Source organism: Protopterus annectens, chromosome 9.part0 (genome assembly GCF_019279795.1).
Source record: "Protopterus annectens isolate FY-2018-M chromosome 9.part0, PAN1.0, whole genome shotgun sequence".
NCBI lineage: Eukaryota > Metazoa > Chordata > Ceratodontiformes > Protopteridae > Protopterus > Protopterus annectens.
The window spans coordinates 257610267-257635467 of record NC_056743.1 but is presented as its reverse complement, the minus strand read 5'-3'; the positions used below and the strand labels follow the sequence as shown (position 1 = coordinate 257635467).

Sequence of the window (25201 nt, the reverse complement as noted above, 5' to 3'; positions counted from 1 at the left end):
AAATCACATGATATTAAATTAGGGAAGCAGATACAGTATTTCAAGAAATTAGTGTCACCCGCCTTTAGTGTAAACTTTTGCACTGTTTGCCCAGCCCCCCAACCCACGTGACTGGACTACAGTTTCTCCTAATAGGAAATGAACCCTGAATTTTAATACCACCACCCAGATTCACTTCCACGGGTATTGATCCAGCTACTAACCTTTACAAACTCAATTCTTTGTCTAGAAGACTTAATAGTATTTAGTGCGCTAATCTAAAACCAATATGCTCCTATGCATGCCAAAGCTTAAAAAGTACCCCATGTATAAACCATACAGAAATTACCACTTTCTTCTCTAGGTTACCTATACCATACTGGGGGAAGGTTAGCTCTCCAAAAGAGGACAGCTTTAAATTCTACTATTTCTTCACCAAATACTACACAGTGAAAAAAAAAATTAAACAATATTTGGCTAACAGAATGTTTTACAATGGGAGGCACAAAGCCCACTTTATATGCATAACTACTCATGCTTTTATATTTAACTCAGAGGTCACTGTGCAGGAAACAAAAATGGTAAACTCTCAAAATACAGCCATACAGACTTTCTAGGACTTTGCAGCTCAATTACAACCTGCTCAACAAAATGGCAGTCAACATATTAAGGCACCCACGTCATACTGACTGTTTTGTACAAAACAGAGTCTGAAGAGTAAATAAGCAGGTGGCACTCAATTCTTTTAAAGAATCATTCCCCCTATTGCGAATCTCAGCATAGCAGGTTCAAAGCATTGGAGTAAAACAGATTTCAATGGAAAAAGGCATGCAGGGTAAGATGTGTAGAAAATGCCCCAAGCTTGCAGAAAAGGTTTAGCATCAAGAGCAATGCTTGTGAAAGATGTAGGGACTACCACTATACGCTGGTAAAATTTATGCTAAAAGTAGGCGCCAGAACAAGTTATTTTCAAGGCAAAAAATATATACATTCTGTTGTCCTAAAGCAACAGCATTAAGTAAATGAAGGAACAAGTGATGTTAACAGCAGTCTGGTCATAAGTGCTTGTGCAAGGTACCACAAAGCAAAACAGACAACAGTTTCTATTCAAGTAAAATGGTGACATTCATCTGTCGCATGCTCTGAAATCAAACCACTTAACCTTGCTGCTTGTGTAAACATAATGATGTTAGTTTCGCCCCACAGATTGTCCAACACCCACGGGCTAAAATAAATGACAGGCAGAAGTAGAGACAGAAAGCATGCAACTCCCTCCCCCAAAGCACACACAAGCAGAGAAGCTGACAAAAGAACTCCGCAACAGGCTGCAGGTAACGCAACACATCTTTATTGAAACTTTTACCTTAAGAAGCAACATCAATATACAAACTCAGAGTGGGAGTTTTTAAAAGGCAAGAAAAGAGAAACTGCAGCTTAGGTTTAAAAACCTCAAAAATGTAAAATAGGCAAAAAAATTGGAATTTGGCCAGCAGTGGCAGCACTGATGGTGGTAAACTTTACATACTTAAAGAAAAATAATAAATTAGAGGATTTTTCAAGTTTTCAGGATTGACTTTGCTCTTCAAATGTAGACAGTATTAAATCCTGATGCTAAAAATTACATTACATTTTTCTGCTCCAGGTTTAACTGAATGAAGATGCTTTCCAATTGCTGTATTTTGTTCAAGTGCCAACATATCTTTTCTTTAAGACACCTCCAACAAAAAGTTCAAGGCAGCACAAATGCATCTCATCCTGTGTGGCCTACCGACAGTACTCTATGTTAATTGTTCTTTCTATAGTCCTTATCTTTCTAGCCCAAATTCAGAGCAAATCTGGATGCCTGGAATTATGAACGCATCACTTGAGCATTACCTCGAGGGGTGCCCCGAGGTCCACCTTGTCCAGAGCCACGTTTAAATGTTTGTTGGTATCCATCCTAAAAGTGAAAAGAAAATTCACATAGCAAATGAACACAATCTATCTAGTATTTTCTACTCATTTACAATCATACTTCAAACATGAACTACTGACAGGCTTCAAATACTGTCACCAGTGAAAGCCATGATTACTGTTTTAAAAAAAACACAGTACCAAATTTGCACTATGACTATTCTTCAGACGCTAGCTTATGCTGAAACTAGGTTTCCTGTTTACATTTGTCAACCAAAGTAAAACACTGGTGTCAAGCCTGGAATACCTACTACTGCTGCAGAAACCTATCTAGCATTCTCAGTAAATTACACATACGAGTTGGGATTCTAATGTCAAGTTTCAAGTGACCAGTTACACTCGAGTGCAAACTACAGATGCTCAACTCACCACTACTAAATTTCTGAAAAACTCCTGCAGAAAGTAAAAACTGTATCACAGCTACTTATCAAGTAGTACCCTCCCAAAATGTCTGGTTCAGATATCCATTCATAAAAGGGTGAGGATATGATAAATTCACTCTAGTTCTCGCTCACGTGCTTGACTCAAAAGAACAAAGTTAATGGGGAGATCTACAGGACACCATCCTGTAAAGGAAGATAAATTCAGGGTGATGGCAAGTAGCAAAACCATACCCTTTTTGTAGGCATTTTAAGACCCAACATCACAAACAGAACACAACTAGATTACCTTCGAGAGCTCTCCTTTAAAAATTAAAATCAGGACAGCATCCCAAAAGGGATCCCACCATAAATGAAAGATAAAGGGATGGGAGAAAAACAGAAAAGTCAGAAAAGGAAATGTCAGGATCTTCTTAAAGGATGCTTCATTGTCTAGCCACATCCAAGTAACAGAACTAAAAGTTCTATGGAAAACACTATTGTATGACCATAATCTCCTTTTGCAATATTGCATAAAAGGTGTGGGAACTGTATAACATGGAGCAGGGTGTCTGACTCTACGGATGCATTGGTAAAAACATCCTCCAGTACTTCTAGTACTGGAGACACTGTTGGGCTTTTGGGTTTAGGAAAAAATAGTTGTGTAAAATCTTACCATAACCATAGATGTCCCTCAGTTCCATGTTGCAGTATTCTTAGCATGGGACTTTCTGCCTCAGGTGACCTGACTGTCGGCTCTTATACAAAAGCTTAAGCCTGGCTGATGTAGGTGCGTGAGACGTCACACAAAGGGTCATAAACCAGGGACCTTAAATGTGACGTCTGCACGCACAGACCTCAGAACTTAAATGCCCAGTCGGATAGTCCAAGACAGAGTAACAAGTGATGTCAACAAGAGGTGTAAAAGTGCCATATGCTGGCTATTCTGACCCTAGTTTAGGGGAGTGCCTCAGAGTCCCCTTTAGACAGGTCAATAGTAAAAAAAAAGGGACAGGTGGGTGGGAAGGAATACTGCAACATGGAAGAGAAGGACATCTATGGTTATGGTAAGATTTTACACAACTACTCTATGTACCTCTATTTCTATGCTGTAGTATTTTTAGTGTGGGAGAGTATTACAGCTTAGAGAAGAGGGAAGGGAGGAGGTAGAGGTAGCTGATTCCACAAAGCCCTGCAGGATTGCTCTAGCAAATCCTGCCCAGGCTCTGGAGACATGGTCCAATTTGTAGTGTCTGGTGAAACTGTGTATGGTGGACCAGGTAGCTGCTTCCAGCAAGGAGGCTGTATCTAGGCATTTGAGGAAAGCTTAGGAGGTTGCCACTGCCCTGGTAGAATGAGCTCTTACTCCCTGGGGTAAGTGCTTGCCATGGTGGGAGTAGCAGAAGGAAACAGTTTTCCTAATCCAACCGGAAATGGTTTGTCTGGAAACTGCCTTGCCCAGGGCCCTACGGTGGAAGGATACAAAGAGTTGGTTTGATTTTCTGATGGACTTCGTTTTATCTAAATAAAACCTTAGTTGTCTGTGCACATCCAGGGAATGGAGAATCCTCTCACTATCATTGGTTGGAGAGGGGAAGAAAGTGGGCAGGTGAATGGATTGGTTTAAAGACAAGGGATAGTTCACTGACCACTTTAGGCACGAAGGGAGGGTCAGGTACGTAGGGTCACCCTATCTTTGTGGAAGGTAGTGTAGGGAGAGCAGGTCATTAAAGCTTGCAACTCTGACACCCTTCTAGCTGAGGTAAGCGCCACCTGCAGTATAGTCTTCCATGTGCACATTTGGAGCATTGCAGTACTAGCTGATTCAGATGGGGGGCAGTGTAAGTTTTTCCAGGATGAAGTTTGGGTCAAAGGGGGGCGAGATGGTTTTCTTGGTGGTCTGATGTGCAAGACCACTTTTAGGAATAATTTGACACGTAACCTGGCTAGTAAAGGGGGTTCTAATGGTAGATGGGCAGAATTTGCTGACAGGTGGACTTTCACTGAAAAGTACGAAAGACCAGCCTTAATGAGTTCATACACAAGGACTGGGGGGGGGGGGCTCTGCCTGACAGGAATCCATGTGCTTATGGAGGCACCAGTTGGAGAATCTCTCCCATTTTGATAAGTAGGATTCTCCTTGTAGTAGGTTTCCTGGCCTCCGTCAGGACTAAAAACACATCCTCCGAGTAGGGGTATCTGAAACGGTTTAAAAGTTTATCACTCAGAGTGTTAGACCTAACATTTGTTGGTGAGGGTGAATAAGAGTTCCCTTCTGTTGTGTGAGTAGGTCCGCCTTGTGAGATAACTTGTGCTGATTGCCCTTGGCTAATGACAGAAGTAGGGGGAAAACAGTGCTGCCTTGGCCAGAAGGAAGTCACCATCAAGATTTTTGGTTTGCACCTCTTGATTTTCAGGAGGACTTTTTGAATGAGAGGGACAGGTGGAAATGCATAGAAAAACTGCCCCTTCCATGGAATGCTAAAGGCATCTACCCTCCAGGCAAGTGGAAAGTGATCCTTGGTGCAGAATTTCTTCCAATTGTCTGTTCTGGGGGGAGGCAAACAAATCTATCCAAGGTGTGCCACACCGGTGAACAATGTCTAGAAAAATGTCCCTGTTCAACATCCACTCGTGTTGTATATAAGATGTTCTGATGAGAATATCAGTGTGTCTGTTGTCCTGGAAAGGGATGTATGTTGCCTGCAGGGATAAGCTGTTTCTGGAGGCAAGGTCCTAAACTTGTAATGTTATCCCAGTAGAGGAGTTAAGGCCTTGGTCCCTCCCTGTTTGAGATACCACATGACTGTGCTGTAGTCTGTGAAGATTTGAAGGGGGTCTGGTTGCAGAATAAGGAGAAAGGCTTTCCGGGCCAGAACTGCTGTCATTTCCCTCACATAAGATCATATAAAGTTACTAGGCTACTGGCCCTGAGGCCCTTATAAGCCTAGCCAAGAGTTTAGCCTATGCATAGACAAATTAGCACCCGATGCCCCTGTCTAGCAAGGATACGGGTGGAATCCCAGGGATGTATTTTCTATTTCCCATCCAGACTGCGCTTAAAAAGGAGTAAAGAGGTACTCTGCTTGATGTGGACAGGGAGTTTATTCCATATATGGGGGAGTCTCTGGGACACAAATCTGTCCCACCAGCAAGTCCTACTGATGTCACAGACCAGGATGAGTCTGCGTATGTGGGTTACTCAAGAGGAGCTTGACTTGTGGATATGCAACAGTCCCACCAAGGCGGGTTCGAGATCACCTTGTATGCCAGACAGAGGTCACCTCTGAGGAGTTCGTATGAAACAGAGTAGAGGCCTAAGGCTTTCGGCCTATATGTATATGGTAGATTTTTGAGGGCCTGGATTCTCCTGGTGAGGAACCTCTGTGGTCTCTCCAGCTGCTGCATGTGCTTTGCGAGGTACATGCTGAATAGGGCACTGTACTCAATAATGGACCTTATAAGGGCAGAATACAGGGATGTTATGACCTCCTTGTCCCTAGATGAGATAACCTTACTTATGAGGTGGGCCACGTCGAAAGCTTTCCCATACAATGGAAGCAATATGGTGGTCAAAAGTCAGGCTATCAATCTGGGTGCCCAAATCTCTCACGACTGACTGCGCGCTTAGAACGTTGTTATTAATGTGATAATTTGTGGGGGCATCTCTCCCCAAAGAGGATGATGCATTTTTTTTTTGTATTCAGCTTGAGGCCATGTTTCTGGCACCAGTCACTTGTTTGGGTGAGACCCTCTTGGGGGATGTCCACATCACTAGGGGAACTGATGACAGCTCCCAACTTGCAGTCATCTGCAAACCTGGTCAGCCATAGCCCACTGGTTTTGGCCTGTACATCAGAAAAGTATTATCCCAAATAAGAGAGAGGTCCTAAGACCGAATCCTGGGGTATGCCACTTGATATGGGTCTACTGCTTGAGGTGGCTTCCCCTATTTTGACTTGGTGGGTTCTATCACTGAGCCAGTTGGCTACCCATCTGGTAACATACGGATCTGAAACCTAGTCGAGAGAGTTTATGTATTATGCCCGAGTGGGGAATAGTGTCGAAGGCTTTGGCCAGATCAAGGTACGTTTCATTTGGAGGGTAGGGTGTCAGGTCTCCTGCACCATGAAGTCTTTCATGGCAGCCCCCCACCTTAGGTCTGATGCACCAGTATGCACGTGTGGGGTTAGGGTGGGTGTTTGGAGTGGAAGGCCAGGGTACAGTTGTATCTGTTGAATCCACCGCCTTAGTTCTGCTTTGAGGCAGGGCAGGAGTGTAATTTGGCACTCTAGAGGATGTTGGTGTTATGACCACAACTTTTTTAAGTACCACTGCAGTTTTTGCATGTGCATTCTAGGTAAAGGCAGCATAGGGATAGTGGCTGCCATTAGCCCCAGGATTTTCAAGAATCGTCTTGCAGATATCTGCTGAACCTGTAGTAGGCTATGGAAATGGGGAGAGAGGGAACGAACTTTGTCCTGAGGGAGGAAAGCCCGCATCAGGTCTGTTCTGATCCTGCAGCCCAGAAAGATTTTGTCCTGCTGGGGGGTTAAGGATAATTTATGGATGTTGAGGGTGAACCCCAGGCTCTGAAGCAGGGAAGTGGTGAACCTCAGATGGTTTTGAAGGGTGTCCTGTGTTTCTGCAACAGAATAAGGATGTCCAGGTAATGACAGATTTGGACACCTTTGGTTCTGCAAAAGGCTATAGCTGGGGCTAGGAATTTTGTAAATACCCTGGGTGCAGTAGATAAACCAAAGGGAAAGGCTGTAAATTGAAAGTGAGAGCAGGACCCAGTGTGAAATGCAAGAATTTTCTGTGGGAGGGTTTTATGGGAATATGGAGGTATGCTTCCTTTAGATCTTAGTGTGGCCATAAAGGCCTGGGCTGGCAAAAGTGGGAGTAGAGTTTGAAGGGATAATATTTTGAATGATTAACTTTTAGGAATAAGGTTTAGAAAGGACAGATCTAGTATTGGTCTCCAAGGCCCATCTTTTTTGGGGATCAGAAATAGTCTTGAGTAGAAACCTTTTCCTTCCTGTCCAAGGGAGAGATTCTATAGTTCCTAAGTTCAGAAGGTCTTGCAGCATCTGAGGAATGCGATGCAGCTGATTTTTTTGGGGAAAAGGAATGCCCCTTGAAGGGGGCTTTTCCTTCCAAGAAAGGAAATATCCATTTTGTATTATTGCCAGCACCCAGTGGTCTGATGTGATGGATTTCCAAATGGGGAGGCAGTGGGAGAGGTGGGCTGATAGGGGAGGTGGGCAAGGCAGCCACTTACTGTTGGGTCCACTACTATCATGAAAAGGCTGTGAAGTAGGTTGTGAAGCAACTGGTCTGGAGGTGGTCTGCCTCGTGGTTCCACTCCTATGCCAGGAAGAGGAAGGGGGTAAGCACAGGAGGGGGTCCTCCAGACAAAGGTAGTCATAGCAGGGTAATTTCTGTAATATTTTGGAATGGGGGGACACTAGTAGGTGCTTGATGTCTTGAAGCTCTTTACTTTTCTCCTGAAGGTTTTTGAAAAAGTCTGCAGACTGTTTACCCAACAAAAGGTTGTGGTCTAGCAGGGTGTCTAGGATTTTAGACTTGAAATATTCTGGTAGGGATGAAGGCGTAGCCAAGAGTATCTGTGGAGTACTGATGCAGAAGCTACGGACTGTGCAGAGGCCTCTGCTGCACCATAACTTCAACTAATAGAATATCTGGTTACTTAAAAAGCCAGGGACAGTTTTGATGTTACCTCAGTTTTGGTAGGGCAATTGGTGGATGGATGACAGGAGAGTAGAGGCTTATGACACTAAGTCCAAGGCATATTTTATCATATGGGTTTGATAGTTGATAGCTCTGAGGACTAGGTGAAGGACTAGGGTGGAAGAGGTATAAACCTTCTGTCCTATCCATGTTTTCCAAGAAAGGAATTTCAGCTCTGCAGCTGGCTCAAAAGGAGGTAAACTAAGTTTTTCCAATACAAAGTTAAGGTCCCTGGCTGGATTAGGGGCTCTCTTGGGTGGTCTTAAGTTTTTGGCCCTTCTGAGGAACTGCTTGCGCAGAGGATGAGAAAAGGGGGTGGTTCTGTGTTGTAATGAGCTGAAATGGCTGAGGCATGAATTTTGATAGAGGAAAAGGAAAGGCCCTTGTGAAGCATCTCAGTTAAGTATTGAAGAATCTGAGGTAAATTGGGCACTGCTATGCCCATCCACAGAGTCTGGTTCCAGGAACAGCAGCATAAGATTTTCTAGTACTAGGCCTCCTTGCCTCCAGAATAACATCCAACACTTGTTTACTGAGGGATGGTAACGGAGAGATCAGGTAATTATCCAGGCTGCCAGGTTCAGGGTTTGAAGCTGAGGGTGTAGAATCTGGCTCTTCTGCTGGGAAAGCAGGGTAGGGGTCAGAAGCAGGTGCCATTAGGGTTACCACCTGTCCCACTTTGCAAGGGGCAGTCCCCTCTTTGGGCAGTTGTGCCCTGACAAAAAATTGCAAAAATGGCAAATGTCCTGAGATTTTAGGGCAAAATTATTTCCTATATTTTATGTAATTGTTGCTTAAAACAGTTATTCTGTATCTAAAATACCTAAATGTTATAAGAAATAGAATAAGCAACTAAAATCATACAAAAAAAAGTTTTTATTTAGGCAAAAAAATTAAGTTCTAACCTTTGTACAGACCGTGGGTATGTGTCAGCCTGTAAAATCTGATGTTTGTACCAAAAATGTCCCACTTTGGCCATTTGAAAAGGTGGCAACCCGAGGTGCCATGGTGCCAACAGTGACACTGCGTAAGAGGGGGTACACCAGTGTCGGCGTGGCCAGTCTGGTGCAATCAGTATCATCCTTGGTTTGTCCCGTTTGATCTTTAGTAGTATCTTGGAGTGGCAGAGGAGGAAAGGCATAAACTGATAGATTTTTTCCAGGTGAAGGACAGGGCCATCCACTTCCCAAGCTTGTTTGTGGGGAGTCCTTATGCAGAATTTGCCCAATTGGTAATTCTGGGGGGGCAAACAGGTCTATCTCTGGGCTCCCCCATTTGTTTATCAACATGTTGAATGTCTTTGGTTCCAGTTTCCACTCGTGTGGGTCCATGAGATTTCTGCTTAGATAGTCTGCCAGTGCCATTTAGCTTTCCTGGCAGGAATTGAGCCTGTAGGTGCACTTGGTAGCTCAAGGCTGTGTTCCACAGAGCTGTGGCTAGTCTGCAGAGAGGGTATGAGTGGGTTCCTCCTGCTTGTTTATATACCACATAAAAGTGGCGTTGTCCATCTTTACCATTAATTGTCCTGGAGGAATGTGGTCCTTGAAGGCTGTCAGAGCATTCTGTATAGCTAACATTTCTTTCTGATTGATATGCAGGTGCATTTGACTTGGGTTCCATTTGCACTGAATGCACTTCCCTGCCAAGTGAGCACCCCCATGCATAATCTGATGCATCTGTTAGGGTTTGGGGAGCAGTGGGTAGAGTGAAAGGCAGTCCCTTGTTTTGGTGGCAGACCTCTGCCCACCAAGGGAACTGTAGGCAAGGTATGATAGGAATCACTGCTTCTAGATCCTGAGAATGTTGACACCATAGGCTTTTTAGATACCATTGTAATTTCCTCATATGCAGTCTTGCATATGGAATTAGGAGAATGCAGGAGGCCATGAACCCCAGGGCTTGCAGTATTTGTCTTGCAGATAGCAGGGTCCTTGTGGACATTAGTTTGAAGTAAGCTGTCAAATTAATTTGTTTCTCTGGCATAAGGAAAGCCATCAGGGAAGTTGTGTTCAAGCTTGCTTCCAGGAATACAATTTGTTGACCGAGTACCAGATGTGATTTCTTTTAGTTTATGGTGTACCCCAGAGAAGTTAGCAATTTTTGTACAAATGCCAGATGATTCAACAGTATTGTCCTGACTTTCTACCTGAATTAGACAATCGTCCATGTATGGGTATATTTGAATAGTTCTTTGCCTGCAAAATGCAATGACTGGAGCTACGCACTTTGTGAACTACCTGGGTGCAGGAGATGAGCCAAAGGGCAGTGCAGAGATCTGATAGTGCATGAAGCCTGCTCTGAAGCTTAGGTATCTTCTGCAAGACTCCCTGATTGGGATGTGCAGGTAGGCTTCCTTTAAATCCAGTGCTGCCAACCAGGCATCCTTGCCTAGCATAGGAAGCAACTGGTGAAGAGTTAGCATCATGAATTTTGGGATCACCAAAAAAGTGTTTAGGATAGGGAGATCCAGGATAGGATGCCAGTTGTCGTCTTTTCTGGGCACCAGGAAAAGTCTTGAGTAGAAACCTGTGTAATGAGTTCCCAGTTTTTTGCCTGCAGAGCAATCTTTCCCCCTAAAGGAGCAGTCAGTTGAGAAGGGCTTGGAAGTTTCAAAGTTAAGTCATTGAGACAGTTTACCATGGGGGGGGGGTCTTACTACTCCCTGCTTTGGAAGTGGGAGCCCCCCCACTGCTTAGTCCTGTGCGTACCTTGGGACTGAAGCCTGAGTGTTCTGCTGGTTCTGGGTTTGGACTGAGAAGGCCTGGAAGAGGCAGGAAATGACCAATTCTTAGAGGGCCACTGCCTACTAAATCTTGGAGGTTGTACTTGCAGGAAATCTTTAGCAATTTGCATAGATTTAGCTTTTTCCTCAATCTTTTTAAGTACTACTTCTGCTTTGTTGCCAAACAGGTGGTCCTGGTTTAAGGGAGCATCCAGCAATTTAGCTTTAACATGATATGGTAAGAATTGCTCCTTAAGCCAAGCATGCCTTCTAAGTACAGACCATGTGACAGCAGCCCTGCAAGATGCCTCTAGTGAATCAAAACCACATTGCAAAGTATGTTTTCCAACTTGTTCAGCAGAATGCATTAAATCCTGTAAATCCTTATTTTCAGCACACTTAGGAATCAACATCATTTTCAGTTTAAGCAATCCAATAATATGCTGCTTATACTTTAACATATGTAACTGGCAGTTTAATGCCCTAATGGCCAAGGTTGCAGAAGTGTATACCTTCTTACCCCATCTATCCAACGCCCTGGAATCTCTGTCAGAGGGGGTAGGATTTTTTGCAGTAGTAGCCTTAATGCCCTTGGGTCCCTGTGAAATGGTCTCAGGATCCGCAGTAAAATTTTTAAAGAGGAACTTGTCAGTCAGGAACCCTGTAATATCTATCTGGTTTTCTGGGAGCGGGAGGTAAGGAGTCAGGGGGCCAAGCTACACTCTGAAAAGGCATCATAAACAATGTCCAGTACAGGGGGGATAGCTTAAGGCCTGTGTTGGGGTAGGAGTAAGAAATCCCTAAGCCTCTTTTTAGAATCAGAGCAATCCTGGCTTTCCCAGCGGAAACGCTCCCTAAGAGTATGCAAGGTTTCACCAAGAGAGAAATCCTCTGGCAGGGAAGTAGAGGGAATAGAGTCCTCTGCATCAGAATCCTCATAGGTAGTTAAGGGTAAATCCTGGTCATCAGAGGTAACAGAAATTTCAGAATCCCGATCATAAGAATCATAAGCAAATTCAGTCCTAGGTCTCTTAGAGGGGGAAGGTTGGCTTCTCAGGATTAAACTAATAAGGTCTTCAGCCATTCTTACTTGTTTTTTAGGCATAGAGGTCTGACCATGAGTCCATTTTCTAGGCATGGATCGAGTTTTAGGCCTTGAAGAAGAAGATGGCGTCAGTTTAATATGCAAGTCAGTAGGCCTGAATACACCCCCAGAAGCCAGTGCCTACACAGCAGCTCTGGACACATCCAAGGTAGAGACATCAGCAGGTTCCACAGTTGAAGCATCTCGCGGTATACCGGACTCCGAATGGGTCTCAGTAGAGGCCTGCGAATCTGAAGTAGCGGGTATCAGGGGCTGCAAAAACACCCGAGTACAGACGAACTGGCGACTAGCTTAGGAGAAGTGTTGCCGGCAGCTTTGGACCTAGGTGGCCTGTCTGTCTTTATCTTTGCGTTTTTTCGGAATGTTGGTAGTCTGGTGGAGTACCAAAGCCATATCTGGATAACTGAACAGAGTACCAAAATATTTAGAAGCATAAATATACAGACGAATAGTTTGTTTAAATAAGGCACAAAACCGACAGCGAGGTACATTGTGGTCAGGGCCTAGGCAAACAATACAGTATGAATGAAAATCTTTATGAGGTATTTGCTTTCCACAAGAAATACAATTACTGACCTTTACTAACATCGGATTAGAGGAAGAAAAGGTTTCCCCAACGGGGTACTTTGCTTTAGTTGAAGACTTCGGATCTGAAACTCGAAAACGAAAATTTCAGGAGTCGGCCGACCGGCACTTGCGAACTGCTTCTGCTTCGGGCACCGCATGGCAAGAAAGACTGATGTAATGGCGTCGGTTGCATGCTTTATACCCCTGACTACCTGACGTCATGGATGATGAGACAGCAACCGACACAGGACCCAAGACTTTGATAATCAGGCCGACTGAGGGCTACTGCAAGCAGATAACCCAAATGCGAAGACTGCAACAGTGAGACACGAAGAACATCTAGGCCTGGAAACCTCAGGCTTTTTCTGTGGTGGTTCTGTTGGAGCGGCTGATTCAGGATCCATCCTGAGCACTAGTTTTTTTTAGTTTCTGGTTTTCTAAATATAGATTAAGGGCGGCCAGACTGCTTTGGAGGTCTTGAGTACAAATGATTGACAAATCGGGCAAGCGGTACGGTCGTACTCTCGGCCTAAGCATCGTACATATCCTTATGCAGAATGTGGCGCCAGCATTGACATTTACCCTTCTTAGCTGACATTGGCTAACGGTACAGTACAGCAAACCAAGCTCAAGCAAAATTAAGGCAAAATCCCCAACAGGGTACTTAGCTTTAGACATCTTCAAGTAAAGGAGCAAAGCGATCAATGTGATGGTCGACTGCAGCTGAGAAGTTCTGAGGTCTGTGCATGGATAAGTCACATTTAAGGTCCCTGGTTTATGGCCCTACGTGTGACATCCCACGCAGCGACAGCAGCCAAGCTTAAGCTTTTGTATAGGAGCTGACGTTTGGGCCGTCTGAGGAGGGAAATCCCACACTAAGAATACTGCAACATAAGAACAGAAGGAAATCAAAACTTGCAAGTTGACAGCCACACAGACAGGCTAGAGTTAACCAAAAAGAAAGGTTAGTCATGCTAAGACACATGGGTACAGCCTGTGCTATTAGTAAGTGCTATTTGATTTTGTCTACCTTTATATCTCTCCCAGCTTAGAAAAAAATTAAATTTTTCAGAAAACACTTTCTCCAAGCTATTTCTCTCCATCAAATTGTCTTTTAGTGACATGCAAACCAGACACAAAACTGCTAAGGGGTACCTTGTTTACCAGAAAAAAGCCTTATAATATTCAATATTCTTTTACACTTACATGCTTTGTAATAAACTTGTTACTGGATAATGCCTAGGGTCTTAAACCAGTCATTCCCCTATGCAAGCACGGGGAAAGGCACACGGATTTCTCTTCTGTGATACTCTCTTAAACAGACCCCTATCCTCTTAATCCCCAATCTATTAAAAAAAAATAAAAGAAAACTTTACTTCAAGTCTAATTGTTTATCATCTTTAAAAGCCCACAGCCGAGAAAACCCTGGACTATTCTCAGAGAACATTATGTCTAGGCCAGTTTCTCTGTTCTTTTTTCTCTCTTTTCCCTCAGTCAATCCCCCCAGCCAGACTATCTCCAGTTTTTCTATCACATTGCCTCCATGGAGACATGATGGCCAGCTGCAGAACTGCTACTTAGTAGACATACACATGCTAGAGAAAAAGCTTCCTAATATTCTTTTTCATTTACTAGCTCTCTCTTAAAATTAATCAATCTAAGATCCTTAAGTCAGTCATTTCCCGGTGCAAAAATGAAAAAAAAAAAAATCACATTAATTTCAACTCTGTCATGCCCTTTTAATCAGGCTCCTTTTTTCCATTGTATTGCTTATATTTCTCAAAACTATACAAGAGAGGAGGGGAGAAAAAAAAAGTACAGTTTTGTACCTACCATAAATGTAGATGTTCGAAGATCCACATTGCTGCAGTCATAACCTGTGGGTAGTCCGCTGTCCTCGGTCGGCCCGAATACCAAAGTGTTAGGCTGGCGTCGGTCATGGTCGCTTAGATCTGACGTCAGTACGCCGTGGTACTAAAGCGCATGACCGACGTCATATCCTCAGTCTTTCTTGCCCCAGATGTCAGATGGCCCTAAAAAGAAAGGCCATAGCCAAAAAACAGGAAAACATCCAAACACCCATGTACAAAGAATATTTACATCCCAAAACACACAACCACCCCAAACTACAGTGGGGAAGGAGGGAGGGAAAATTGGACTGCAGCAATGTGGATCTTCGAACACCTACATTTATGGTAGGTACAAAACTGTACTATGTTCTTCATCTCACATTGCTGCAGTCATAACCTGTGGGTAGAATCCCAAAGCAAAGGTAAAGGGAGGCTGGCAAAATCATAAAGCATTGGGAGCTGCTAACATGCCCTGCAAAACTGCAGTGGCAAACCCAGCCCTAGATTTTGAATAAAGAGGGAGATGATAATGTTTAGAAAAAGTGTGCACTGAACTCCAAGTAGCTGCCTCCAAAATATCTTTAGTAGCTACACCCCTCAGAAAAGCAGTAGAAGTGGCAGTAGCCCTAGTGGAATGAGGTCTGATTCCAGCCGGGATCTCCTTACCATGATGAGAATAACAAAAAGCAATACAATGACCAATCCACTTAGAAATAGTTTGTTTAGAAACAGGTTTCCCCTGATAACCCAAAGCAAAAGAAACAAACAACTGTTGAGACTGTCTGAACCCTTTAGTTCTGCTCAAATAATAACGCAACTGTCTGTGAATATCCAAAGAGTGCAAAATTTTTTCCCCTTTATTTTGGGGATCAGCATAAAAAGTAGGCAAATGAATAGACTGGTTAAAGGCCATATTTGAGACCACTTTAGGCATGAAAGTAGGGTTAGTACGCAAAGAGACCCTGTCCTTATGAAAAATTAGGAAGGGTTCAACTGCCATTAGAGCCTGTAATTCAGATACCCTTCTAGCAGACGTAATGGCCAACAAAAAAGCTGTCTTCCAAGACAAAAACTTCAACTCAGCTGTAGCTGCAGGTTCAAAAGGAGATAAGGTGAGTTTCTCCAACACAAAATTGAGATCCCAGGAAGGAGTAGGAGCTCTACGTGGGGGTCTTATGTTCTTTGCCCCTCTAAGAAATTGCTTGAACAAAGGATGAGAGAATAAAGGTGGGTCACAGTCATAGTGAGCAGAAATGGCTGCAGCATGAACTTTTACAGAGGAGAAAGACAAACCTTTGTCTAGCCATTCTGTAAGATACTGAAGTGAAACACTCAAATTAGGTACTGAAACATCAAAGCACTTTGCTTTGCTCCAAAGAAAAAATCTCCTCCATTTATCAGCATAAACCTTCCTTGTGCTAGGCCGTCTGGCCTCTAAAATAACATTCAAAACTTGTTGAGGAAGCTGCGACCCTCCAGGGTCTAGAACAGAATATGCCAGGCTGCCAGATGCAGGGACTGTATCTTGACATTGATGAAATGATTGCCTGCCTGGGTCAAAAGGTGTGGACTTGCTGGCAAAGGCCAAGGAGGCTCCCGTACTAAACTCTTCAGCAGAGGGTACCAGTGCTGACGTGGCCAATCTGGAGCTATAAGAATCATGGAGGGCTTGTCCTGTCTGACCTTCAAGAGCACCCTGGGAAGAAAAGGCAGAGGAGGAAAGGCATAGACGTGAAGATTGTTCCAACTGAATGAAAGAGCATCCACTTTCCAAGCTTTTGGATGAAACATCTTTGTGCAAAACTTTGGCAGCTGGAAATTTAGTGGAGAAGCGAACAGATCTATGTCTGGAGTCCCCCAAAACACTGTTAACTGTCGAAATACATGAGGATCCAATTTCCACTCGTGGGGATCCACCATCTGTCTGCTCAAAACATCCGCTAAGGAGTTCTGTGCTCCTGGCAGAAACCTTGCATGAAGAGTGAGGTGCAAACTGAGAGCAGTCTCCCACAAAATCATAGCTTGTCTGCAAAGTGGGTATGAATGGGTTCCCCCTTGCTTGTTGATGTACCACATGACAGTTGTGTTGTCTGTTTGAATCAACACTTGTCCTGGGTGAAGTAGATCCTTGAAAGCCATCAATGCAAATTGGACTGCTAACATCTCCTTCATGTTGATATGCAAATGTTGAAGTCTGGCAGGCCACGTGTCTTGAACCCATTTTCCATTGAGGTGTGCTCCCCAAGCCTTGTCCGAGGCATCTGTCGTTAAGATCTGACTCGCCTCTGGTCGGGTCACAGAGAGTCCCTTGTTTAGGTGACATTCCTGAGCCCACCACAAAAATTCCTTCTGAATGCAAGGTATTATCTGAATGACAGTGTCCAAATCGTGGCAGTGTTGAGTCCATACACTTTTGAGATACCATTGTAACTTCCTCATATGCAGTTGGCATTGGGAAGCACCAGAATACAAGATGCCATGAACCCCAAGGCTTGAAGGACTGTCCTTGCAGTCAGCCTGGACAGGAGAGACAATTGTTGGAAGTAAAGGGTAAGATTTCTTTGCTTGTCCGGGGTCAAAAACGCCATCTGAGAGGCTGTATTCAGTCTCACACCCAGAAAGCACATGTCCTGAGAGGGTACTAGACTGGACTTTGTTTCGTTCACAGAATACCCTAGGCACCTTAGCAATGCCATAACATACTGAAGATGGTGAAGTAGTTCGTCTTTGTCTTGAGCAAGAATCAGGCAATCGTCCAAATAAGGATAAATTTGTATTCCTTTTAACCGTAAGAAGGCTATCACCGGAGCCAGAACCTTTGTGAACACCCTGGGCGCAGTAGATAAGCCAAAGGGCAATGCAGAGAACTGATAATGTGAAGTCCCAGCCCGAAAACGCAGGAATCTCCTGCAACTTGGCCTGATAGGAATATGAAGATAAGCCTCCTTGAGATCCAGAGTTACCATCCAGTGATCTTTGCCTAGCATAGGTAGAAGTTGTTGCAAAGTCAACATTTTGAATTTTGGAATGTCCAGGTATGTGTTGAGAATAGACAAATCCAGAATTGGCCTCCAAGTGTTCCCTTTCTTTGGTACAAGAAACAGGCGAGAATAAAATCCTAGGCCTAACTCTGATGGAGGAACCTGCTGGATAGCTCCCATTTGAAGAAGTAAAGAAATCTGTTTGTGAGCCTCTGCCTTTTGCATAGGAGGAACGTCTGGCATGCCCTTGAAAGGGGGCAATGTGTGGAAATAAAACTTGTAGCTTCGGTTTATAATGTCCAACACCCATTTGTCCTGGGTGACTAAAAGCCAATTCTGCCTGAAAAGTGCCAACTTTCCTCCCAGAGGAGCTGCCAGACAGGAAGGATCGGGCAGCTGAAAATGCAGGTCATTGGGTCTGTTTACGAAAGGACTGGCCCCTGCCCTCACCTGTAGACTGTGCAGGGGGAACTCCACGTCCTAGGCCTGAAAGAACCCTGTGCATGAGCTCTGCCCCTAGACTGTAAATCAGAAGAAGGGTAAGCCCATCCCTTAGTAGGCCAATTTCTGCTAAACTTAGGGGGCTGCACCTGCAAAAAATCTTTAACAGTCTGCATAGACTTAGCTTTGTCATCCATTTTCTTCAAGACTGACTCCACAGGAGAACCAAACAAAACTTCAGACTGAAGAGGAGCATCCAAAATTCGAGCTTTAACATGCTCTGACAAGTTCTGATCCTTAAGCCAGGCGTGCCTACGAATAACTGATCCAGTGGCAGCCACCCTGGAAGAGGCCTGCAAAGCATCAAAACCACACTGCAAAGAATGCTTACCCACCTGATCGGAGGCATGAACCAAATCCTGTAATTCTTTACACTCTATGCCCTCTGCTAAAGCATCCACCTTAGATTTCAATTGACTAAGAAGAAAATTCTGGTACTTTAGCATGTGAAACTGGCAATTTAAAGTCCTCATTGCAAGAGTGGAAGAGGTATACACTTTTTTACCCCACCTATCCAGAGCTCTAGAGTCCTTATCCATGGGAACTGGATTCTTTACAACAGAAGCCCTGACACCCTTAGGTCCCTGGCTAATAGTTTCTGGGTCAGCCCTAGGGCTCTTATACAAATATTTATGAGCCTCTGGCACCCTGTAATACCTGTCTGGTTTAACCGGGGCAGGAGGCAAAGAGTCTGGATTAAGGGAAGCCTCAGAGAAAACATCCTGCACAACATCCAAAACCGGAGGTATAGCCAAGGGCCTATGTTGTGGTAAAAACAAGAATTCCCTAAGCCTCTTTCGGGAATCTGAGAAATCCTGACCTTCCCATTCAAAATGCTCCCTCATAGAATGCAGGGTTTCTGAAAAAGAAAAATCCTCTGGAGGGGAAGCAGAAGGACTAGAATCCTCTGCATCAGAATCAGAATAAGGGGGAAAATCCTGAATGTCTTCAGCCGAAGACTCTGAATAATCTGAAGAATGTTCCAATCCTTCCACCTCTGGCTCTACCCTAGGCCTCTTATCTGGAGGGGGCATAGAACCTCTGATCAAGGTAATTAAATCTTCTGCCATTTTAAGCATGTGTTTTTTAGGCACAGAACCTGCAGAACTAGGACTGACGCCAGAGGAAGACAAACCAGGCCTGGCCTTTGAAGGCACCTTTGAGACAGAGGGAGAAGGCCTAACCACCTTATGCAAAGAAGGGAGCACCGCAACCTGAGAGGCCCCCTCAGCTTGACCCGACTCCTGAGAGGCCACATCTTGAAAAACTAAAGGTTCCCCCTGAGACTCAACTGAAACCTCGGCCGGATCCACAGATTCCACCGTGGTTTCTAAAGAACCGGCGTCCGGAACGGACGACTCATCCTGCCTGGATTTCAACGACTTCTCTTTACGCTTCTTCGCGGTAGCGGGCGTCGGAGGATCCGACGGCATATTGTCATTACACCGCTTACCGAAGACAAGCCTAGCACAATCTAACCTACGTTTAATGGTGCGCTTATTAAATTTAGCACAAAAGCGACACCCGACTACGTCGTGCTCAGGCCCCAAACAAGGAATACAGAGAGAGTGGTAATCCCTATGAGGTATCTGTTTCCCACAAGAAATACAATTATTCACTTTTTCTGACATCCGGATTTAACTGAGGCAAGAAAAGACAAAAATATTCCCCAACGGGGTACTTAGCCCAACTTGGTCTTCGGTCTGAAACTCAGAATACGAAAATTTCAGGATGTCGAACGGCACTTGCAAACGCTGCTTCTGCTTTGGACCATGCGGCAAGAAAGACTGAGGATATGACGTCGGTCATGCGCTTTAGTACCACGGCGTACTGACGTCAGATCTAAGCGACCATGACCGACGCCAGCCTAACACTTTGGTATTCGGGCCGACCGAGGACAGCGGACTACCCACAGGTTATGACTGCAGCAATGTGAGATGAAGAACATCAGCCATTTTCAACTCCCATTACACTTAAAAGTAGCATGCAAAGAAAACCATGCACCAAAAATACAGTACTATTAAGAAAAGAAAGATTAGCTGTGTAAAATCTTACCATAACCATATATATCCTTGTCTTCAATGTTGCAGTATTCTTACTATGGGATCTTCCACCTCAGGTGGCCCGAAAGTCTGGCTCCTATGCAAAAGCTTAAGCCTGGTTGCTGCCAGGTGAGTGGGATGTCACATGCAGGGCTATAACCCATGGGCCTTAAATGTGACATCTGCACACACAGGCCTCAGAAATGACTGCCCTGTTCGACAATAGTCTAATGAATTCCAGGACAGATGCCATCTAGTCAGGGTAAACGTAGAGAAGGGGGTAGGTGGGAGGGAAGGAATACTGCAACATAGAAGAGAAGGACTTCTATGGTTATGGTAAGATTTTACTCAACTAATCTATCTCCTCCTATTCCCATGCTGCCGTATTCTTACTGTGTGAGTGCGCCACAGCTCAAGAGGAGGAAAGGATGGTGGAGGAAGCTGCAGTTTCCAAGACTCCATGCAGGACTGTCCTTGTAAATCCTACCCTGGCTCTGGAGACATAGTCCAATTTGCAATGCTTGGTAAAAGTATGCATAGGGGACCATGTGGCTGCCTCCAGAATGCTGGCTGTGTCCAGGCCTTTGAGGAAGGCTCCTGACAAGGCCGGTGCTCTTGTAAAATGCACCTTAACACTGTAAGTTAAGTGTTTGCCATCCTAAGAGTAGCAGAAGGAACAATTTTTGTATACAGGAGGATATAAATTGTTTGGATACAGCTCTAGGGTGGAAGGACACAAAGAGCTGATAGGACTCTTCTAATGGTTTTGGTCTTGTCCAGATAAAATCTTGTCTGTGGACATCAAGGGAGTGAAGTACTTTCTCTAAGTGTCATTCTGAGGAGAGGGTAAGTAGATGAGTAGATGAATGGACGACAGTTCATTGACCACTTTGGGCATGAAGGAGGTGGGGGTGCATTGAGGCCTTGCAGTTCAGAGACCCTTCTGGCTGAATTAAGAGCTACTAATATGACAGTTTTCCAGGTGCATATCTGCAGAGAGCCAGAGCTTGATGGTTGAAAGGGGGTAACAGTGAGTTACTCTAGCATGTAGTTTAAGTCCCAAGGGTGGAATAGGTTTCTTTGGTGGTCTGACGTGGAAAGCCCCTTTTAAGAATAGTCTGACATCCAGCCTGGAAAGAAGAGGTGGATCTAAAGGTAAGCAGTCTGAAATGGCAGATAAATGGACTTTCACTGAAGAGTATGTAAGTTCTGATTTTACAAGTTCACACACACAGGCTAGAAAGTACAGTTTTGTACCTACCATAAATGTAGATGTCCGACAGGCATACATCTGCAGTCCTTACAAATGGGTTGTCCTGTCGTCAGGCAGCCCTTCGGTCGGCCGGATTCCAAAGTCTGGGTCTGGCCTCGGCTGATGTCGCACTCCACCCGACGTCATAGCTGCAGTTATTCGGGTATAAAGGCATCAGCCAACGCCATCTTCCTCAGTGTTTCTTGCCCCAGATGCCAGGTGCCCTCTAGGAAGGCTAAATTTGGATAATTGCAAAAGTTTCCAAATAAAAGAGAGCAAATAAAAATAAACATGTATATACATATATACAACCAAATACACCATAATAGATTCCCCCAGTTAGCTAGAAGATGGGTAAATACCCTAGGAGTACCTCAGAGGGGAAGGAGGGAGGGTAATCCTGACTGCAGATGCATGCCTATCGGACATCTACATTTATGGTAGGTACAAAACTGTACTATGTCCTTCAAGGATGCATCTGCAGTCCTTACAAATGGGTAGAATACCATAGCCAAACTGGGGGAGGAGGAGAGATTAGATTATGGTGTAGTTAAGATCCCTTGCAAAACAGCAGTGGCAAAACCTGCTCAGGATCTGGAGTATAATGGTAAATTATAATGCTTGGCAAATGTATGCACGGAGCTCCACGTAGCAGCCTCTAAAATGTCTTTTGTAGCCACTCCTCGTAAAAAGGCTGTGGTAGTGGCTGTAGCCCTTGTAGAGTGAGGCCTGATGTTTTCTGGAGTTTTCTTCCCATGGTAAGAGTAACAGAATCTAATGCAATTTCCTATCCACTTAGAGATTGTCTGTTTTGAAATTGCTTTTCCTTCCATTCCTGTTGCATATGCTACCAGTAGCTGGTCAGTTTTGCTATTGCTCTTGGTCCTGTCCAGGTAGTAACGTAATTGCCTGTGTACATCCAAGGTATACAACAGTCTTTCTCCCCTGTTCTGTGGATTGTCTTGGGGAAGAATGTAGGCAGGTGGATAGCCTGGTTTAAGGATACCCTGGAGACCACCTTTGGCATAAAAGTAGGATTTGTTCTCATGGACACTATCTTGATGGAAGATCAGGAAGGGCTGTACTGCCATTAATGCCTGTAGTTCAGAAACCCTTCTTGCTGAAGTGATTGCAAGCAGGAAAGCAGTTTTCCATGATAAGTACTGTAATTCTGCTGTTGCTGCTGGCTCGAAAGGTGGTAGTGTCAACATTTCTAGCACAAAGTTCAAGTCCCAAGCTGGCAATGGTGGCTTTCTAGGTGTTTTACATTTTTAATTCCTCTCAGAAACTGCCTGAGCAGGGGATGTGAGAAGACTGGAGGATCCAAGTTGTATTCTGCTGAAATAGCTGATGCATGAATCTTGATGGAAGAATAGGAGAGGCCATTGTGGAAGAGCTCTGCCAAGTATTCCAGGATGTTGGCTATGTTTACCAGTGACACATTTTCTCCTTTTGCAGTACTCCAAATGTGATACCTTTTCCATTTTGCTGAATATTTTTTTCTTGTTGAGGGTCTGCGAGCCTTCAAGATAATGTCTTTAACCCTTTGGGATAAATCTGGGTTATTTGGTCTTATGCAATGTTCCAGGCAGTCAGCTGCAGTGTTTTCAGGTTTGGATGCAGGGTTTTGTAGTTGTTCTGTGTTAACAGTAAGGGAACTAGAGGTAGAGGCCATATTTGTTCCCGAGACATGCTCCTCAGTAATGGGTACCAATGTTGCCTTGGCCAGTCTGGAGCTATCAGGATGATCCTTGGACGGTCTTCTTTGATCTTCAATAGCACCTTGTGCATCAAAGGAAGTGGTGGGAATGCATATGCTGTCAGGTTTTTCCAACTGAAAGATAGGGAGTCCACTTTCCAAGCAAGTGGGTGGTACATCCTTGTGCAGAATTTCTTCAGTTGGTGATTGTGTGGGGATGCAAATAAGTCTATTTCTGGTAGTCCCCATTTTCCTGTAATGGTTTTGAAGATGTCCGGATGCAGCATCCATTCGTGGGCATCCGTGGTAGTTCTGCTTAGTATGTCTGCTAGTGTGTTTTCTTTTCCTGGCACAAAAATTGCTTGTAACTGAATGTTGAAACTCAGGGCCACATTCCAGAGGTCCATTGCCATCCGGCATAGAGGATATGAATGTGTGCCTCCCTGTTTGTTGATGTACCACATAACTGTGGTGTTGTCTGTCCTTATCAACAGTTGACCTTGTCGAAGAAATGGTCTGAATGTCTGAATTGCCAGTTTTACTGCCAGCATTTCCTTTTGATTTACGTGTAGGTGCAGCTGGTCTTGAGTCCATAAGCCTTGTATGCACTTGTCCAGCATGTGCGCCCCCCAACCGAGGTCTGAGGCGTCCGTTGTGATGGTCTGGCTTGGTTGAGTGCTGTGGAAGGGCAGTCCTTTGTTTGATTGACAGGCCTGAGCCCACCATTGGAATTCTTGTTTCAGGCATGGGATTATTGGAATTTGGGTTTCTAGGCTGTGCTTGTGCTGAGACCATAAATTCCTTAGGTACCACTGTAACTTTCTCATATGCAGTCTGGCATGTGGAACCAATATTATGCAGGATGCCATGAAACCCAGAGCTTGCAGGACTTTTCTTGCTGTTAGCTGGTTCTGTTTTGTTAATGCCAAGAAGTAGAGAGGGAGTTGCTCCTGTTTTTCTACTGTTAGGAATGCCATTTGTTTTGATGTGTCCAGCTCTGCACCCAAAATGGTTATCCTTTGGGATGGTATCAGTCTTGACTTTTTTATATTGACTGTGTATCCCAGGGCTTGCAGTAGATGAATGACCCTTTTCAAGTCTTTTGCTAGCTTGTTTTTGTTGTCCGCTTGTAACAGGCAGTCGTCCAGGTAAGGGTAGATTTGAATTCCCTGAAGCCTGCAATGAGCAATTACTGATGCCAGGCATTTCGTGAACACTCTGGGCAGTAGATAAGCCAAAGGGCAATGCTGAGAATTGATAATGCTCTGATCCTGCAAGAAATCTGAGGTACCTTCTGCAATTTGGTCGTATAGGGATGTGCAGGTATGCCTCCTTGAGATCTAGAGTTACCAGCCAAGACTCCTTGCCCAACATGGGAAGAAGCTGCTGTAGGGTCAGCATTTTGAATTTTGGGACAATGAGGTATGTGTTTAAAGCGGACAGGTCGAGAATAGGTCTCCATTGGTTTTCTTTTCTTGGTACCAGGAAGAGCCTGGAGTAAAATCCTTGTCCTTGTTCCAAAGATGATACCTTTTCTACAGCTCTCATCCTTAGTAAGTGAGTTATTTGTTTTAGAGCTTCTGCCTTTTGATTTGGAGGTAGGTTTGGCATTCCTCTCTTCCTTGGTAGAGTATGGAAGTGAAACCTGTAACCTTGGTCTATTGTCTGTAAAATCCACTTGTCTCCTGTGATGTAATGCCAGTTTACTGAAAATAAGGCTAGCTTCCCGCCTAAGGGTGCTTCTAGTTGTTCCCTGGTAGGCGGTGCCAGAGCCAAGTCACTGTGATTGTCCTGTGGTAGTGGTGGTGGCTGGATCTGTGGCTGTACCTCGCTGATTGTTAGCCTGCCACTGGCGTCCCCTGTAGGCACCTCTGGGGTGACCCCTGCCTCTTGAGCGCCTATTCCTGCCTCTCTGAGCTCTGGAGGTGTCTGGAAAGGACCAATTCTTGGAGGGCCAATTCCTGCTAAACCTTGGAGGTTGGACCTGCAAGAAATCCTTGACTGTCTGGACGGATTTTGCCTTCTCTTCCATCTTCTTCAGCACCTGCTGTGCAGGAGAGCCAAACAAATTGAGCTTGTCCATGGGAGCATCTAGGAGCTTTGATTTAACATGGTCTGGTAAGGACTGCTCTTTTAACCATGCATGTCTTCTGATCACTGTGCCAGTCATGGCTGATCTAAAGGAAGCCTCCAGTGCATCATAGCCGCATTTTAAGGAATGGTTACTGATCTGCTGAATGTTATGTACCATTTCCTGAACAGATTTTTTTGTCTAATGGTTCATCCGAGGACAGCTTTTTAGTTAACTGGTCTAACAAATTCTTGATACTGGATCATGTGGAATTGACAGTTCAAGGCCCTAGCTGAAAGAGTAGCAGAAGTGTAAACTTTTTTACCCCATCTCTCTAAGGCCCTAGATTCCCTTTCAGAGGGGAGG

At 44.5% G+C, this 25201-nt stretch overlaps 1 protein-coding gene across 7 annotated transcripts in view; it reads right to left on the bottom strand.

The window, feature by feature from the left end:
- The window catches only part of CAPRIN1 (cell cycle associated protein 1), a 2078829-nt gene that overhangs the window by 253103 nt on the left and 1800525 nt on the right, over positions 1-25201 (bottom strand). For 4 of the 7 annotated variants that reach the window (XM_044082838.1, XM_044082842.1, XM_044082840.1 and 1 more), the window contains one exon: positions 1855-1918. The exons of 2 other annotated variants lie outside the window; for them this stretch is intronic. In XM_044082838.1, the coding sequence (XP_043938773.1) occupies positions 1855-1918 (64 nt within the window). Of the gene's footprint in view, positions 1-1305; positions 1919-25201 lie in introns of those variants that run through there. One more of the 7 variants, XM_044082843.1, reaches the window with a different exon arrangement.